Consider the following 19,347-nt stretch of genomic DNA (forward strand, 5'->3'; position numbering starts at 1 on the left):
CCTGCTTTCAAGTCACAGGAGAGAAAACACGTGATATTTATCTTTCTGAGTGTAGCTAATTTTGCGCAGTGTGAAGCTCTCTGGGGGGAATGAATTTCAACTTTGTTTTAAGTTTAGTCACATTAACAGAAGTAATCGTGCCGATTTTGTGTTACCTGCCCATTTATGACACATTACAGCTTCGATTATTATAGTGTAAAAAATTGCTGAAAAATTCTATATACATAATGCTAAGTTAGGGAGATTTAAACCAGTTTAACTTTGTCTGTTTTAGAAATGTTGACAGGTTTATATGATTTTTTTAATTTAATAATATAGAGAGCAGAATTCCACATGATTTACTTTTTAAGTGTTTGTGTTGCTGGGAAATTTTATACGTTGTAATTTGCTCAGATTCCTTATCCACACCCATCTCTTCCCAGATCAACTCCCTATGCCATCCCGCCCTTCTTTGTGTCTTCATTCTTTTATTTGTAAGACTGTACTGAGTCCTGTTAGTGCTGCCTGTATACTCATAGGTAGGCATGGGGTCATCAGCTGGAGCATGTCAGACCTACAAGGGCCCCAAAAGCCAACTCTGTCTCTTCTGGCAACCACTAACTACCTCAGCTAGGAGTGGAACTTCATGCCCGCCTCCTACCCCCAATTCCATGCTGGATTTTGAACACTCTGAGCTTGTACAGGTCTTGCTCATGCTGCTACAACCTCTGTGAATTCATATATGCAACCATCCTCTTGTATCAGAGGCACCTTGTCCTTATAATCACCCACCACCTTTGCTGCTATAGTCTTTCTGCCCCCCTCTTCTGTAGTGATCCCTGAGCCTCGGGAGGAGGAAGTTATGATATAGTTGGATTGAGTGTTATATAGGACTGAGCATTCCACAATCAATTATTTTCTGAACCTTGCTTGACCAATTGCAGGAATCTGTGTTAATCACCATCAAATGCCAAAAAAAGATGTCTTGGGATGGAGAGATAAGTCAGTAGTTAAGAGCTTTGCTGACCCGTGTTTGGCTCCAAGCACCCTTATGATAGCTCACAGCCTCCTGTAAACTATGATTCTAGAGAGATTTGATGCTCTCTTCTGGTCTCTGTGGGCACTGTACATATGTATTATACTTAGTATATATTCACACAAAACACCAATACATATAAAACAAAAATAAATAGGTCTTTAAAAAAGAACCTTTTCTGATGAGATTTGAGAGATGCAGTAATCTATGGGTGTAATGAGAAGTAGTTGAGAGTTGGTTTAACATTATAGCTTATTAGCTATAATATTACTAATAGGATGTCCTATGATTTGGATAGCCACTGGTTCTTGCTCCTGATAACTGTGCCATCCATGGTTTTCACCTTGTGCAGAGGACCTTAAATCCAAACAGAAAGTGGTTGGTTACTCCTATGGCATCCATGCCACTATTGCACCAGTGACCATATCTTACCAGGCACATTACATGGTCATTGAAGTTTGCATGGTTCACATTTAGATAAGATTGGATTGCTAGTCTCCTCTAGTAGCATGCATAGCACCCTCCCTGCATTAGGAATGCCAGTCAATGGGGATGAGGCTTTCCTCCAGGTCAGTACCAGCTTTATTTCTCCATGTCTTTTGACTCAAGTATATGATGTCTGTAGCCATAGCATAGGGGTCTTACTGTCAGGTTTTGGAGGGTAACCAAGAGCATTTACAACCAGCAGGTAATATTTGGGGTTTCTGGGACCTCATTGGCTAACAACTTCAATAGAGGTAATATATTTCAACACTGGGCCTTTTATTTGTTAGCTGTTGAATCTAGTAGAGGCATTGTTGTCCCATTAGACAGTGACTTCATTTAAGTTCTTTTTATACATGTCTGTTTATATCTTAGGAAGTGTCTGCAGTAGTAGGTTTTCATGACTGTTTTTAGAAAGTCTTTAGTGTGAGTTATCTCTCCCCACATTCCCTCTTTTACCCCCAGCCCTCCCATTCCAGGCCCCATTTAACCTTTCTTATTCCATAATCCTCCCTTTATGCCATGGCATCTTATTTTCCCTTCCCTGAAAGCCCTACTTCCCTGTGGCCCCTTACTAATTTCCCGATCTCTGTGGTCATTCCAAATGAGACATACACAGCTGAAGATTCAGTGCTAACATTTATCTGTTTATCTTTCTGGGTCAGTATTTTCTCACTCAGCTGTTAATACAATGAAACCATAAAATTTACAGGTATGCGGTTGGAGCTGGAAATAATTATTTATTTTGAGTTGTTTTTCTCTCTCACAATGGCTTTAGTTGCCAGATTTCTAATTGGAAGCTCATTCCCTCTTGCTTTTCCCTGGGGACCTCATTAGTCATGCACACTCAGCATTTCCTGTCCCTCTGCAGAACTGCTCTGGCATTTGGGCAAGCTGAACCAAAGCTCAGTGCGGAGACAATCTAGCTCAGTCTTGGGATGTTTGGGTTTCCTGGTACTTCTCTGTTAGGAACGCCTCAAGTAAACGCTTACAGGAACCCTTTGAATAACTTTATCATTCACGGCGTCTTTAGGAGTAAGGGCCCCTACAATAAATTCTTGTTAATAACTTTGCTCGCTCTGTTACTGTGTTACTTTGTCCCCAGCTGATAAAGCTTTCCGAGACATGAAGGTGCTCAAGATGAGCCAGTCTATCATCGTATCTGGAGAATCAGGAGCTGGCAAAACAGAAAATACAAAGTTTGTTCTAAGGTGAGTGTTTAGCTAATCTGAGATGTTTTGAACAACCAGACATTATTTTCACAGTTCAAAAATACATAACACTGAGTTTGTTGACTTAACCATTTTGAAGTTCAGTAGTAAGTACATTCACATTGTCACATTCATGCCATTGTGTAGTCTATATTCTTCACATCACAAGACCGACAACCTCCCTGTTACTCCCCCAGATGCTGTTAACCACGGTTTTCCATTGGGTTTCTATGATTTTCTCTAAGTACCTTGTTTAAGTGGCATTGTTTTGTATTAATATTTCCATGACTTCCTTATTTCATTTAAGCTCAATAAGTGTTCATTTATATTTGAGCTGGTTAGAGCACACACACACACACACGCACACACACACACACACACACAGATTCTTGGAAGACTGAAGCAGGAAGATCACTTTAGTCTCAAGGGGATTGGAATGGAGAGGACTGAGTAAAACCCTGCCTCTTAAAAAACATACTCGCGGGCTGGTGAGATGGCTCAGTGGGTAAGAGCACCCGACTGCTCTTCCGAAGGTCCGGAGTTCAAATCCCAGCAACCACATGGTGGCTCACAACCATCTATAACAAGATCTGACGCCCTCTTCTGGAGTGTCTGAAGACAGCTACAGTGTACTTACATATAATAAATAAATAAATCTTTAAAAAAAAAAAAGAAAAAACATACTCGCCCATGTATGTTCTAGTTTGCATTAGAGTTTCCTTCCTGAAATTTAGGGCTAAATATATTTTATTGCATGGATTTATTACATTTGCTGTATATGTACATGAGTTGGTAGGCAGTAGGGTTTTTCCTGCCTCTTGGGTATTATGAATATAGTGCAGTTTTGAGAGTGTGATGGGGGTGATGACAGAGTATTTAAGTAAATTGACTTTTAATATCATTGCATACCTCATGGTATCATTTGGAAGAAACCAACAGCTCATGTGATAGCTGATCTCTACACTGTAGAAAGCTGGCTCTGATGGCTTGTTTCTCAGAGGGTTCCACAGGAGGTTAGTTCTGGCTTCAAATTCACATGGGCTTTCTATTCTCAATGTTGGTGCTATGAAAGATTCTCACAATTACTCTTTATTTAGACTTCCTCATCTCTCATCAGATCCCCTTTTCTACCGTCAAATTAAACTCTCAACACTTGGTGTGCAATCATGACCTTTAAAAAGCCAAGGAGCATCCTTTCGTTTTAGCTCCAAACTTTGTCTCTGTAACTCCTTCTGTGGGTATTTTGTTCCCTATTCTAAGGAGGAATGAAGTATCCACACATTGGTCTTCCTTCTTGATTTTCTTGTTTTTTGCAGATTGTATCTTGGGTATTCTAAGTTTCTGGGCTAATATCCACTTATCAGTGAGGGCATATCAAGTGACCATCCAGAGACTACCCCACCCGGGGAACCATCCCATAATCAGCCACCAAATCCAGACACTATTGCATATGCCAGCAAGATTTTGCTGAAAGGACCCTGATATAGCTGTCTCCTGTGAGGCTATGCCAGTGCCTGGCAAATACAGAAGTGGATGCTCACAGTCATCTATTGGATGGAACACAGGGCCCCCAGTGGAGGACCTAGAGAAAGTACCCAAGGAGATGAAGTCTGCAGCCCTATAGGTGGAACAACAATATGAACTAACCAGTACCCCAGAGCTCGTGTCTCTAGCTGCATATGTAGCAGAAGATGGCCTAGTCAGCCATCATTGGGAAGAAAGGCCCCTTGGTCTTGCAAACTTTGCCCCAGTACAGGGAAATGCCAGGGGCAAGAAGTGGGAGTGGGTGGGTAGGGGAGCAGGGGTGGGTATAGGGAACTTTTGGGATAGCATTTGAAATGTAAATAAAGAAAATATCTAATAAAAAATAATAGCCAAGGAGCCTTACCATTATAGGACTGTAGTTTCATCCTGTTAATCTAAATACTGTAAATAGTGGCATTGCTGTGACAAAATGTCAGATAAGAAGTAATTAAGAGAGAAAGGGTGCAAGGGTAAAATTTCACAGTGGTGGAGAAGGCTTCTTGGCTTGAAGGCTGGCACACTGCATCCATAGTCAAGAAGCAGAGGAGGGCAGGGGAGTGTTTGTGTTTGGCCTTAGCTCTTCTCTATGTGGTCCAGGACCCCAGTGAATGGAGTCTGGTTACTCACAGTCAGGGCGGGTCTTCCCACTTCAATTAACCTAATCTATACCAGTCCCTCACAGACATGGCAGTGGACCTGTCTTCTAGATGATTCTGGGACCCACTGAGTTGATGATCAATGCGAACCACTGAACATACCCAGGGAAGTTTAATCTAGTGGTGAAGATATGCTAAGACCAGCACATTCTGAACTATTCTCAGAATTGTTCTTAAGCTATTGTACTTCCTAGGTTTTTTGATTTTTGTTTGTTTTTCAAGACAGGGTTTCTCTGTATAACACTCTGGCTGCCCTGGAGCTCACTCTGCAGACCAGGCTGGCTTTGAACTCACAGAGATCTGCCTGCTTTTGCCTTCTGAGTGTTGGGATTAAAGGCATGTGCCACATTGCCCAGCTCAGTTCTTAGTTTTTTCATGGTAGAGTCCTTTATGAAAGATATCTATTTGTTATGTAAATGTATATAGTTATTAAGTTGGTTATTAAGAGATACTTATGTAAATCTACTTAAAGAATATGTTAAAATAAGAAAACGGCTTGCAAATGTAATTCCATGACATACACATTACAGAAACATAAATAAAAAATAAAACTTTAAGCACATTACCACTTACATTGATGATCCATGTTTGATTAGTTTGAAATGTATTAAATAGTAAACATAAATTTATTGTATTCAATATTATTGTTATTCAAGGATTTTTTTTGTCCTGTATTTAAAATAGATACCTGACAGAATCTTATGGAACAGGTCAAGATATTGATGATAGAATTGTTGAAGGTATTGTTAATTTTTATTTATTATTGTTGGGTATATTTGAAGTGTACTTTAGAAGGATCTTGTTTGTGGTCTACATTGTAATGCTTTCCTCTTAGCAGTGTGAGAAACCTACCTGTCTCCCCTAAACCTTTTGCTCAGATACTTCCTTCATGGTGATCTATGAACCTATTGTCTTTCTCTGCCCCGAGGCTTGTCCCCTAGATGACCCTAGATCCTGTCCACTTGTCAATCAAAAGTAAAACAATTACAGTGTCTAAACATTTAATTCTTGAGGAATTTGATATTACTTGAGAATTTTTCTGTATTAATATTTCTAAAAGCATTTATTCCAGCATTTTTCCAAATGTTCCTCCTTGCAGAGATGTAATATGTATATTGCTTTATAATTTTTCTTCATGCCTTTCTCATGATTTTTTTTTGATGAAGTATTTTCATTTCTTTTTCATTAGCGAATCCACTTTTAGAAGCATTTGGAAATGCAAAGACTGTTCGCAACAATAATAGCAGTCGATTTGGAAAATTTGTAGAAATTCATTTCAATGAAAAGGTAAATGGAAGCTGCTTTTGTGATGTATTTGGGAAGTGTTTGTGGTCTTATTAGAATTAGAATTTGTGTATTCATTCTAAGATTATTATCATTGTTTAAACTATTATTGTATGTTTGTATGTATTTACAGTGAGTATCCAGAACTTCTATTCAGGTTAAAATTAAAATATTGGATATGGATGTATCACCAATCATAGATTTATAGTTATTTTTTTAAACTCATACTTGGTTCTTTTGTTGTCTTGATAACATGCCATAATGTACGTGATCACCAGACACAGCATGATATATAGCTATACGTTATCTGTTGATCTACGTAGTCTGTAATGATCACATGAGGGCACTTAGTGTCTTAACAGCAGATTTTCATGGTGGTGAGCTGAGAGCTCTTTAGCAACAGTCTATGGGCTGCTGTGGACACTGGTGTGCACTGCTAAGTCAGTTCTGATTCTGGAGAGGCTCAGGGTAGAGATTGGATAACAATGTTTAAAATGAAGGAGAAATAATCAAAGCTTACATTGTAGGTGTCTTTGTCTAGTATTTAATAAACATTTTAACTTCTTTGACAAGCAAATGTTTATTAGAAAAAGTTAGTTTAGCATTGAGTTATATTTCAATCCCACGGATATAAAATGTATTTTCTATTTTGTCTTTTAGAGTTCGGTTGTTGGAGGATTTGTTTCCCATTACCTTCTAGAGAAGTCTAGGATCTGTGTTCAAGGCAAAGAGGAGCGGAATTACCATATTTTCTACAGGCTCTGTGCTGGGGCTTCAGAAGACATCAGGGAGAAGCTTCACTTGAGCTCCCCAGATAATTTCCGGGTAGGTTGGAGGAAAATAAATTTTATACCAGGTTTGCAAATCGTTCTTCGTCCTAAAACTTACTGGTTTTGGAGTCCTACTTGTTTTTGTACATAACTTATGTTAAATCAAGCACAGTGGGCTTTCTGGGCTTGCAGAGTTTCATCTCAAGATTAACTATGAATTGCAAATAATGGGAATGATAAAGAGAGCACCTCTGGAGGAGGACACAACATCTGCCCCAACACCAGAATTAACTGGGACCAGCGGGACCTAGGAACTCTGTCTGACCCGTGGCATGGGTTCCTTCCCGTCTGAGCCAGTGCCCTGAGCAGACCTTGGGTGCAAACTCCACAGCCAGTCCCACAACACCCAGAGGAAGCTCTTCTCCCAGGCACTCTAACACTCCCAGGTCCACAGGATCCCAGGATCCCAGGATCCCAAGAGCTTTGTCACACCAGGATCTCAGGGTTCCAGAGGCAGCTTGACTCCCAGGACCTCTGACACACCCAGGATCTCAGGCTCATAGGATTTCAGAATCACAGGATCCCAGAGACAGATGAACTCTGAGGAGTTCTGACACAACCAGGATCACAGGAAGGACAGGCTCCAGTCAGATATAGCAAGGGCAAGTAGCACTAGAGATAATCAGATGGTGGAAGGCAAATGTAAGAACATAAGCAACAGAAACCAAGGTTACTTGGCATCATCAGAACCCAATTCTCCCAACCATAGCAAGTCCTGGATATACCATCTCACCGGAAAAGCAAGATTCAGATTTAAAATCACTTCTCATGATGGTGGTAGAGGACTTTAAGAAGGACATAAATAACTTCCTTAGAGAAATGCAGGAGAACACAGGTAAGCAGCTAGAAGCCCTTAAAAAGGAAACACAAAAATCCCTTAAAGAATTACAGGAAAACACAATCAAATAGGCAAAGGAAATGAACAAAACCATCCAAGATCTAAAAATGGAAATAGAAACAACAAAGAAATCACAAAGGAAGATAACCCTGGAGTTAGGAAACCTAGGAAAGAGATCAGGAGTCATAGATGTAAGCATCACCAACAGAATACAAGACATAGAAGAAGAGTCTCAGGTACAGGAGATAACATAGAAAACATTGACACAACAGTCAAAATGCAAAATGCGAAAAGATCCTAACTCAAAGCATCTAGGAAATCCAGGACACAATGAGAAGACCAAACCTATAGGTATAGATGAGAATGAAGATTTTTAACTTAAAAGGCCAGTAAATATCTTCAACAAAATTATAGAAGAAAACTTTCCTAACCTAAAGAAAGAGATGCCCATGAACATACAAGAAACCTACAGAACTCTAAATAGACTGGACCAGAAAAGAAATTCCTCCCGTCACTTAATACTCAAAACACCAAATGCACTAAACAAAGAAAGAATATTAAAAGCACTAAGGGGAAAAGGTCAAGTAACATATAAAGGCAGACCTATCAGCATTATACCAGACTTCTCACCAGAGACTATGAAAGCTAGAAGATCCTGGGAGGATCTCATACAGACCCTAAGAGAACACAAATGCCAGCCCACACTACTATACCCAGAAAAATTCTCAATTACCATAGACAGAGAAACCAAGATATTCCATGACAAAACCAAATTTACACAATGTCTTTCTACAAATCCAGCCCTACAAAGAATAATAGACAGAAAACACCAACACAAGGAAGGAAACTACACCCTAGAAAAAGTTAGAAAATAATCTTTCAACAAACCTAAAAGAAGATAGTCACACAAACATAATTCTACCTCTAACAATAAAAATAACAGTACATAATAATCACTTTTCCTTAATATCTCTTAAAATCAACAGACTCAATTCCTCCAAAAGGATAGACTAATGGACTAGATACAAAAACAGGACCCAGCATTTTGCTGCATACAGGAAATGTACCTCAGTGACAAAGGCAGACACTACCTGAGAGTGAAAGGTTGGAAAACAATTCTCCAAGCAAATGGCCCCAAGAAACCAGCTGAAGTAGCCATTCTAATATCAAATAAAATCAACTTTCAACCAAAAGTTATAAAAAAAAAGATAAGGAAGAACACTTTATACTGGTCAAAGGAAAAAAAAATCAATCAACATGAACTCTCAATTCTGAACATATATGCTCCAAATGCAAGGGCACCCACATTCATAAAAGAAACTAGAGTTCAAAGCACACATCACACCCCATACAATAATAGTGGGAGACTTCAACATCCCACTCTTATCAATGGTCAGATAATGGAAACAGAAACTGAACAGAGACACAGTGAAACTAACAGAAGTTTTGAACCAAATGGATCTAACATATTTATAGAACATTTCATCCTAAAGCAAAAGAATATACTTTCTTCTCAGCATCTCACGATACCTTTCCCAAAATTGACCATATCATTGGTCACAAAACAGGCCTCAACAGATACAGGAAGATTGAAGTAATCCCATGCACCCTGTCAGATCACCACGGACCAAAGCTGGTCTTAAATAGCAACAAAAACAATGGAAAGCCCACATGCACATGGAAGCTGAAAAACGCTCTACTCAATAATAATTCGGCCAAGGAAGAAATAAAGAAAGGCCTTTTAGAATTTAATGAAAATGAAGACACACCATACCAATACTTATGGGACACAATGAAAGCAGTGGTAAGAGAAAAACTCATAGCTCTAAGTGCCTCCAAAAAGAAACTGAAGAGAGCTTACACTAGCAGCTTGACAGCACACCTGCAAGCTCTAAGAACAAAACGAAGCAAATACACTCAAGACTAGAAGGCAGGTAAGAATCAAACCTAATAGAAACAAAAAGAACTATACAAAGAACAAAACCAGGAGCTGGTTCTTTGAGAAAATCAAGAAGATAGATAAACCCTTAGCCAGATTAATCAGAGGGCACAGAGATAGTATACAAATTAATAAAATCAGAAATGAAAAGGGAAACATAACAATGAAATATATCTTAAAATAACTATTCTGTTTGTTGAATATCAACAGTTGAAAATATTAAAATCATGTTTTACAAAAAAAGAGCACCTCTGTATAGATTTCTTTATTATTTACTAAACAACAAGGAATAATATTCCTTCACAGAACATTTATGTTATAGTAAAGATTATAAATTGCTACCCCATAACTATAATTTTGCTGTTATGAACCTTAATGTAAATGTCTGATATGCAGGATATCTGATATGCAGGTTATCTGATGACCCAAAGGGGTCATGACCCATAGGTTGGGAACCACTGGGCTAAGGCATTGATTCCCCTCGCCCCACATGGATACCCGAGCTCTTACTAGATGATGTGTTAGGTTTATAGCCTTACCAATGAGCTTTCTATTGAGATTTGTTTGTAAGTTTATCATGGGTTCAGTATCCCGAATGTAAAAACTCCAAATCTCAAACACTGAAAAGTCTGGGTCTTCGTACTTTAAAATTTGGGATGCACAGCTGGGAAATTAAAGTTTATACACATGCTCTGAAATGTAAGCAACTCTGAAATCTGGATCATTTTTTCAAAGTATTGAGATAAGTGATCCTCAACAGGTATAACACTGTATGAGAAGGTATGTAATTCAATCGTAAAAGCACTGGTGTTCAGAACCATATTTATTTAAACCCAATTAAAAATTTACAAGGTTTTGTAATACTAGCCTTAAAATTGACTTTAATGTAGCTGTAAAAACTTCAATCACTGAATCAATGTTAATGAAGAATGTATCATTATGCCCCTTAGTTCAATTCTATAATAAATACCTATTGCCTGATTATTGGTAGCTAGACATTGAGCCAGGATTAAAAGATAAATTTTAAAAGATAAAGGGCATAATCGTGTCCCTGGGCAACTTAGAATGTGATGGGAAATGCACGCACTGTCTGAATGTTACGCTGAATAGTAAGAAACTGTTCATGCCCCACCCCAAATACAGTGATGACTGGGGATTTGAAAATCCTAGTGGAAGAACTGATTACTTGAAAGAATGCTGGTGTGGGGCTGGAGAGGTGGCTCCAGTTAGGAGCATTGCCTGCTCTTGCAGAGGACCTGGGTTCAGTTCTCAGCTCCCACATGATGGCTCCCACCGCCTATAATGCCAGACTGAGGGGATTTGGCATCATCTTCTGACCTCTGCTTTTCAACTTAATTAGAATTTGAAGTCAATTCTTATATCTTTACGAAAACAGAAGAGGCATTTTTGATGTGGTTTTTTAAAAATATAAGTTACTATAGAAATCATGCAAATTATGATATATGTCTAGATTTGCCAACACTTTGTTGGCCAGAAAGTAATGTGAGTGCTGTGGCTTTAATCTAGTATGTCTTCTGGCTTGGAAGCTTGGGAGCACAGCATTTCAGTCTCAGAAGGCACAGCTTTCCCTAGCACAGTGACGTGCATCCTCAAAAGCAACCAAAGGCTTTCCTGCCTTTACAGTGTGGACCACCAGGACGGATTTCATTTCCTCTGGGGCGGTCCCAGCAGTGGCAGGAGCGAGCTGGGGGTCTACATATGCCATAATTGATATTCCTTTTATGTAACATACAGCCACATTTCTATCATGTTCCCCAAATAGTTCACTATAAATGGCAGGAAAGCGTTCTGATCATTTCATTAGGTAGTTTGTTTGTTTGTTACTTTGTCCTTCTAATTTACTGATTGGTTGTTAACACAAAGCAGAGCTGGAGTGGTATGCATGCTTTTACAGTGGCTGGACTTTATTTTGGCATTACTTTATCCAAACTGATCTATAATTTAGAGATTTACTGCTCTAGCATATTTGCAGCAATCGCTGGTATCTTGCAAAATAAAAAGCTGAAAATGCTCGACATTATCAATTTAAAAATATTTGTACACATTTTATGGAAGCATTTGGTACAGTCAGGCAAAAATTGTGGAGTATGAAGAAAACGTACAGCGTGACAATGGATGGCAAGAACAGGTACAGCCTTTTTACCACAGCAAAGTCGGAGGAAATAGCATCTTTCCGAGACCTTTAACGGTGTTTCAGTTCTTGGGATTAACCCCAGGGCCTTGTGTATGCCAGGCTGATCCTGGGTCACGGTTTTCACCCTCGGCTCTCTAGTTTTTGTTTCCTTGTTTGTTTGCTTAAGGCAGAGCATCTTTATGTAGCCCAGGCTGAACTTGAGCTCACTTTGTAGTTGTGATCTTTCCCCTTGCATCCTATGGTAACTGTACCTTTAATTCTTTGTCTCAGTATTTAAACCGGGGCTGCACTAGATTCTTCGCTAACAAAGAAACGGACAAACAGATTTTACAGAACCGAAAAAGTCCTGAGGTATAGTAGATTATATTTTGAATGAAAAATCTTTACTGTAAAAAATATTGTTGAAGGATTTGTCTTTATTTTGGAACTTGTTGCTTCCAGGTATATTTCTTAAAACTACACTATAACCCCCATCTCTCTTGTAGTGTGACACTCTAGACCTCTGTCATATATAGAGCAGCGGGGCTCTGGTTCTTCTTGGGCCCAAACTCACTGACTCCTCATCTTCCCTTTTGGATTCCTATGCTATGGACTTGCTTATGAGTCATCATAATTCAGGAGCGTACTCAGATATTATTATTTGTAGTTAGGTATTAATAAGCTTTCCAAAGCTCTGACACAACACACGAGCAAATCACCGAGAAGTACGGGAGATTTGCTTTTGCCCAGTTTTCTATTTCAGTTCATGGTTAGTCATTTCTGTTTCTGGGCCGTGGTAAGGAAGAATCCACAGGAGAGAGCATGTGGCTAGGGGAAGCTGCTTGCCATGGCGGCCGGAAGTGAGTGAGAGGTGAGACCGAAGAAAGGAAGGAGAGAGGATGTGTGTCAGAGAAAAGATAAAGACCACAAGATCGCTAGTTCTGTCAGCCAAGTTTCCATACCTCCTAATAGCCCATCAGTGATTAATCTATTGGTAAGATCAGAGTGGGCCTGACCAAGCCACTTCCCGAAAGCCATTCCTCTTGGATATTGCTGCGCAGAGAACCAAGTCCTCCACACATGGGCCTTTGAGGACCATCCCAGGAGAAAGCATAAAGTGTGCCTTTTAATTTATTGTCTACTGAAGTAAGATTTGACATAGACTGTAAATAACTTAAGCATTCTCGTGAAAGACTGTTTACATAAAATTTTGCTGTATCAACGATATAGCTGAAATATATTATGAAGTTTCACATATGGTTGTCTTACTAAATCTAAGAATTATGTAATTATTATTTAAAACATATTAAATGTTTAAGAATTTTAAACTTTTATAAATTTTAACCTACAGAATTCTAGTATTTTATTGTATCTAAACAATACATTTCAGTTAATAAAAACTAAATCATTAGTTATTGGTACTAGTTAATCTTGACTTATTTTTAAAAAGATATTTATGTCAGTATTTTGCTGTTAGCAGTTCTTAATGGTTCTGTACTTGCCAATCAGATGTTTTGATTTTACTCAGATTAGGTAAGATAAAGTATATGTAAAATACATTAATATAAATGAATAGAAAAAAATGAAATTCTCATTTCAGTCATGAGCACATGAGACATAGATATCTGAGTTATGCATAAATTTTATGTTACAGCCACAGCTGAGACTTTTGGAAGCAACATCAACATTTATTATAGTATTTACTACATCTTGAAAGACTATGTTCTTATAAGATACCATCAAAATATATAAGTTGTAGTCTTTCCACTAAGATAATCAAAAGCCATACAAAATAACTGCAGTGGTCCTGTAGGGAAAACACACACAAAAAATGCAAAAGCAAAGAAAAGGCTGTGGGGAGACAGGAAAACTGATACTTAAGTCTCCAGAGAGCAGTGTGCGCATGTGTGTGTGCGGCGCCGGCCAGGAAAGTACCTTCCTTCCGTATTTTAGAGTGAAATGCTTTATCAGAAATCTTATGTCACGGAGAGAATGTGCATGCGTGTGATATGTACAGGTGAACCGTGGATTAATATATTTAAATTACTTTTATCTCTTCTTTGTCAGGAGGACGAGGTGATCATTTTGACTAATTAAGCCCTTTGCCTCATTCTGTTTGGGTGTCTTTCTGCTGTGTACAAATTTTAGGAGAATGCAGTATTTTCAGTCTGCAGTGAAGCAAATAGTTCATGAGGATTTGGTTAGAAAACAGAAATTAAAATGCTGCCAACGCTCAACTGCGAGACTAAAAATCCTGCATGACAGTGTTTCAACTTTGCATGTGGTTGTTGCCTTCTTCTCTTTTAAAGAACAGAGTAGAATTTCATTTTCTAGACATTTTCCGGAAATCTGGCACATAATCAGACATTTAAAGCATCTTGTGACTAGCAGGCCACAGTTGCATGCTGGGAGAAGAAAACATTGCCCGGAAGCAGCAGACATCTTTGATGCTCTGTAATTCTGATGCTGAGGTTTTTATTTTAACTTTAGCTTTAGTGCTCACGTTCTGGAAAATTTCTAGGTGGGTTTTTCTGAGTCTAGTAACTTCTCTTTCTGTTTCTTCTCTTAGCTTTGCAGGCCTAACTTTCTTCCCCCTCTGTCTGAGTTTGCTAGATCCTCACATGCATACTTAAGATGCAAATTCTTCTAGTAGAGAAACAGAATTTCTGTTCATGTTTTCATTTTTATCCAGAAAGCCCTTGCATGGGTTCCTGGAGTTAGCCTATTGTGTAATAATTCACCTCACCTCATACATACAACATAGAGATGTTACAGGACTATTTGTCAGGCCATGAAGACACAGTAACCTTATCTGGATTTGTTGGTTAACACGGATGTAATTTGTCAGCCATTAACCTAGTTCCATGCCTATTGGAACATTAAATTCCTTATTACGATGCTTTTCACTTGTCCTGTGTTTTGCATATTTATTTTTAATTGAGAAAAAATGCATATATTTGTAACCTACCTGGGTTATTGTGGAACATTTTCTTACTGTAATGACAGAGCCAGATGAACACCCATTACTACCCGATTGCTTCTTGATCGGAGGCTGTCACTTCATTTCAGCCATTCCTTCCCTTTTCACTAATTTATTCTTTCTTAACATCTTAGACTTATAGTACGTTAGAGGTAGCATCATGATTTAACTACAGAGCATCTTACTCCATTGTTTTAGTTGAAGTTTTTATTGAAAGGATTATAGACTCACTTGAAGTTTTAAGAAATAACACAGAGCACTCTTGCAAACACTTCCTATTCCATTCTGTTTTTAAATGTGTTCAAATTTCTGTTGACAATTTTATTTTTGCATGTCATACATTGCATTAATAGACCCGCTGTTGTAGTTTTTAGTTTACTTGAATGACATAAAGACCAGTCAGTTGACACTTCTTGTTTTATAGTATGTTAAGGCAGGTTCCTTGAAGGATCCTCTATTAGACGACCATGGAGATTTTATCAGGATGTGCACAGCCATGAAAAAAATTGGTTTGGATGATGAAGAAAAACTTGATCTGTTTCGAGTTGTAGCTGGTGTCCTGCACCTTGGAAATATTGATTTTGAGGAAGCCGGAAGCACTTCAGGTTATTTCTTTTATATTTTCATTAAAGGATCATGTTTGTTCTCTCCTAGCTATGAGTATGAGTATTCAGTGATTTGTTTATATGTTTGTCAAAATTACACCAAATTTCTGTGATGTCTTCTGATATATGGTGACTTTGACAATGAATGCTACATGGCCATGAACAAATTACTAGCTATTATGAAGTTCATATTTTAAAAAAATTTACTAGTTAAGAGAATAATTCTCTTATCCATTAACATACACTTTTAGCTTTCTCTGTTTCATAGATCTAAACTTGAATCAGTTAATTGGGGTGATTTAATATAAGCAGTACATCCTTCTTTAGTGAGAGATAAAAATGTTTCTTTCTTAATGATGTTCAAAAGTATTTAAGTGCTATCAAGATAGTGCCTTTTCACTCTCAATGGTTCCATTTCTGTATAAACTATAAGACTTTTTCAAAATTGCAGATTTGATATCTGAGTATGAAATTGACAAGCCTCGTTCATTACCTGCTTTTATAATACAGTATTAGAGGAATATGGCACACCCATCGTCTGTGTATTGTTTATGCCAGTGTGCATGCTACAGTGGCAAAGCTGTGATCAGTCGAGACCATGTCCCATCAAACCAAATATATTTACTACCTGACCCTTTAGAATATAATATTTTCCAACTTTGCGTTAATACATTTTCCTAGAAAGTTACACTAAGTGCGAGTTAAGAGTCTGCTGCACCACTTAATAGAGCGGCCAACACTATGGGTTTGACTGAGATCCCCCAGGTGCGTTCATTTGCAAAGTGAAATAATACATGAGTACCTTTAAGAAGTACAATTCCTAGTAGTGGTATATGTATAGGGAAGGGACTTCCAGAGAAAGAGGGGAAGGCCACTTAAGAAACAATGGGTTGGGCTCGAGATTGTCACAGTGTGGAGAACTTCTCCTCCTCTCTCCATCTCTCTCTCTCTGCTCCCATCTTTCCTTTTTAAAATTTGAAGGTTTCTATTTTTCATTTTTATCTGTATGAGTGTATGCAGACTCCATGTGTTCCTGGTGCCATAGAAACCACAAGGGCGTAAGATTCTGTGGAACAGGAATTACAGGCAGTTGTGAGCCACCTTGTGGGTGCTGGAAACTGAACCTGTGTTCTCTGAAAGAACAGAACATGCTCTTAATCACTCAGCCATCTCCCCTGGCTGGAGACAGGTCTCATGGAGCCTAGACTGGCCTCAAAGTGAGCTTCTGGGATTACAGGTATGTTCCATGGGACCCAGCTCTGCTTAGCATTTTGAGGCCATAAGTTTGATCCCAAGCACTGGGAGAAAAATGTATTCTATGCAATAAGATCCTTCATAGTCATAACTGAAACATAGAAAATGATGAGGTTGGAGATGCCTCCATTTTTGCAGACATGGAACCTGCATAATAGTGCTGAGCTTAGCTACCAATAAAGTGATAGACAGGAGGCCCTGGTTCTACTCATGCTTGACTAGCTCAGACAATTGTCATAACTGTCTCTCATTACCTTCAGGCCACTGAGCCTTGTCATCCATGAGTGAACAGACTAAGATAGACAGTCTTCAATGACTTTCAGGTCTACTGTCCAATGATCCCATGAATAACGTTAGCTATAACATAGCGTACTGGATGATCACATGGCCATCAGTCAAATTGCTTCATCATGTGCTATCTCTTTGTATGACCTTGTACCTCCTTTGTCTCAGTTATGTCATTATGGAGAGATAATAGCCTCCAACTTGAGTTGTGAAGAGAAGTTAATGAGTTAAGTATTTACAAAATGTTCTGAACACTGGTGTTTGGCAGATAGTAAGTAAATAAATCAAATGAAACACAGACCACTCTTCATTTTCTTTGAAGTGAAAATGCATTGAAACAAAATTAGGTACCTGGAATATGCCTTAATAATCAGAGATTTTTAAAAAGAGGATTTGGAAAATTTCCTTGGTAAATATATTGAGACATGCATTTCACTTGTACTTTAGCATCACTACAGGAAGGGAGCTTGTGGGAGTGGCTAAGTAATACAAAAAATAAATGTAAGTGTAGAATAGTTGATGTACATAGGAATGATAGAAATGGCAAGTGGTTGGAAGTGGTATGAGAGTTTCCTGTCTCTCATTACTGCCCTGAGGAAGGACATGAAGCTGTATAGAGCACCAGAAATAGCATGTTATCAGCTGAAAGGTGCCGAGTGATCAATAAGGGACATCTGACCAACTGATGAGTGCGAGTGATCAATAGGGGCATGTGACCAGCTGATGGGTGCAAGTGATCAATAGGGGCATGGCATGTGCTTACTTTCTCTCTTAAAAAAATCCTTTCTATTGTGTGAGAAATAGAAGGCATGCAGGGAGACTGAGGTGAGATAAACATTAGATAGTTTTATTATTGTTATTATTATTATTGTTTTAAGAGCTAAACTTTTCTATATTAATCTCCATTCTTTTCTGTGTCCTTCCATGGATATGAAACATGTCCCGCTAACTAAAAATGAGGTGTTTGGTTTTATTTTTTTCTCTTCTTCCTGTAACTTCCTATAACTTCCTTGGGTGACTTGTGCAGAAAAGCTCCTTTTCTAATGCATGTTTGTAAGGCTCCCCGATGTCATAAAACTTGTTTTATTTAGTGGAAGTGTAGAGAGTACCTGTTAGGACTACCTATGTTTTAAAAATCCCATGCAACCACCTTGTATGCCATAACAGTAACAATATCACAATAAACAACATAACAGTAATAAAAATGCTTAGAGAACATCTTTAGGGAGTGAGTGACATTAATGTAATATAGATATTATCTTACAGTTTTTGCATTTTCAAGATTAAAAACTTTTTTTATATTGATCTGCATTATTCTTGTAAGAAATGCTGCAGTACAGTTTAAAAAAAAAAGAAGAAGAAACATTTAAATAAACGAATGGGTTCCTGGTTTTCCCTCTTGTGTGTAATTTTAATGTAGATTTCTCAGACAAAGGGATTATAGTCCTGGCGGGAGTGGCAGGCAATTCTGTCACAGAGCTCAGAAGTGAAAACTTAAGAATTATTTATTTCTGAAATTTTCCACAATAGTTCTGCGTCTAGTTGGCAGCAGGTAATGGAAACCGTGGAATGTGAATCTGCTGTTGGGAAGGGTCTCTTTCCCTGTGGCTCTGTCCCAGGTTAGGGTTTCCTGTTGAACTTGCTAGAAGGGGTGTCCAACAAGGACAGGGAAAAAAGTGAGCCGGGTTTGAAAGTTAAAAGCAAGCGTCATCTATCCCATAATGTTACATAAGTAAAGAAAATGCGAAGAAACAACCCTAGAAGACGTCATTTACCTAGTGCTTATTGACTTCACACGGAAACATCCTCTTAGGTGGCTGCAATCTGAAGAACAAATCTGCCCCATCCCTGGAATACTGTGCTGAGCTGCTGGGCTTGGACCAAGATGATCTTCGAGTCAGTTTAACCACTCGAGTCATGCTCACCACAGCAGGGGGCACCAAAGGAACCGTTATAAAGTAAGCCCTACCTCATTGCTCCGCACAAGTTCTGCCTTGTGGGCTGTCACGGAAAAAACATTTAGATTCTGAAAACCCTGAGGTTTAAGGTCAGGGTTTATGCATCATTCATTCTTTCTTGCCATTTGAATGCTCAAGCTGTGCCAGATAGTTCAGGATTCTGTGCTTCCAACAGCTGTAGTTGATCACATAAATAAATGGGGATTTGGAGTTATTTCTTGGACACATTCTCCTTGACACAAGTTTGGAATTCATTAAACAGGCGAGATTTGCTTTTGCACAGCTATAAAAATGTACGTGGCTTAAGTGTCTGATTGTTTAGGCAACAGAGTCTTTTCCTTCAAAAGTTCT

The 19,347-nt window shown here is 38.5% G+C and overlaps 1 protein-coding gene across 12 annotated transcripts in view; it reads left to right on the forward strand.

Annotated features, from left to right (window-relative positions):
* Myo6 (myosin VI) overlaps window positions 1-19,347 on the forward strand; it is a 146,754-nt gene that overhangs the window by 74,586 nt on the left and 52,821 nt on the right. For 7 of the 12 annotated variants that reach the window (XR_003947804.1, XR_003947803.1, XM_011242667.1 and 4 more), the window contains exons 6-13: window positions 2,604-2,709; window positions 5,574-5,629; window positions 6,079-6,176; window positions 6,834-6,998; window positions 12,206-12,286; window positions 13,982-13,990; window positions 15,319-15,499; window positions 18,852-18,996. Coding sequence is in view for 10 of the 12 variants with exons in the window: in XM_011242667.1 (XP_011240969.1) it covers window positions 2,604-2,709; window positions 5,574-5,629; window positions 6,079-6,176; window positions 6,834-6,998; window positions 12,206-12,286; window positions 13,982-13,990; window positions 15,319-15,499; window positions 18,852-18,996 (841 nt within the window). In the remaining 2 variants the exon portion in view is untranslated. The remainder of the gene's footprint in view (window positions 1-2,603; window positions 2,710-5,573; window positions 5,630-6,078; window positions 6,177-6,833; window positions 6,999-12,205; window positions 12,287-13,981; window positions 13,991-15,318; window positions 15,500-18,851; window positions 18,997-19,347) is intronic. The other 5 variants (XM_006510835.3, XM_006510836.2, XM_030244104.1 and 2 more) reach the window with 1 other exon arrangement.

The sequence above is a fragment of the Mus musculus genome, chromosome 9 (assembly GCF_000001635.26).
Source record: "Mus musculus strain C57BL/6J chromosome 9, GRCm38.p6 C57BL/6J".
Classification (NCBI taxonomy): Eukaryota; Metazoa; Chordata; class Mammalia; order Rodentia; family Muridae; genus Mus; species Mus musculus.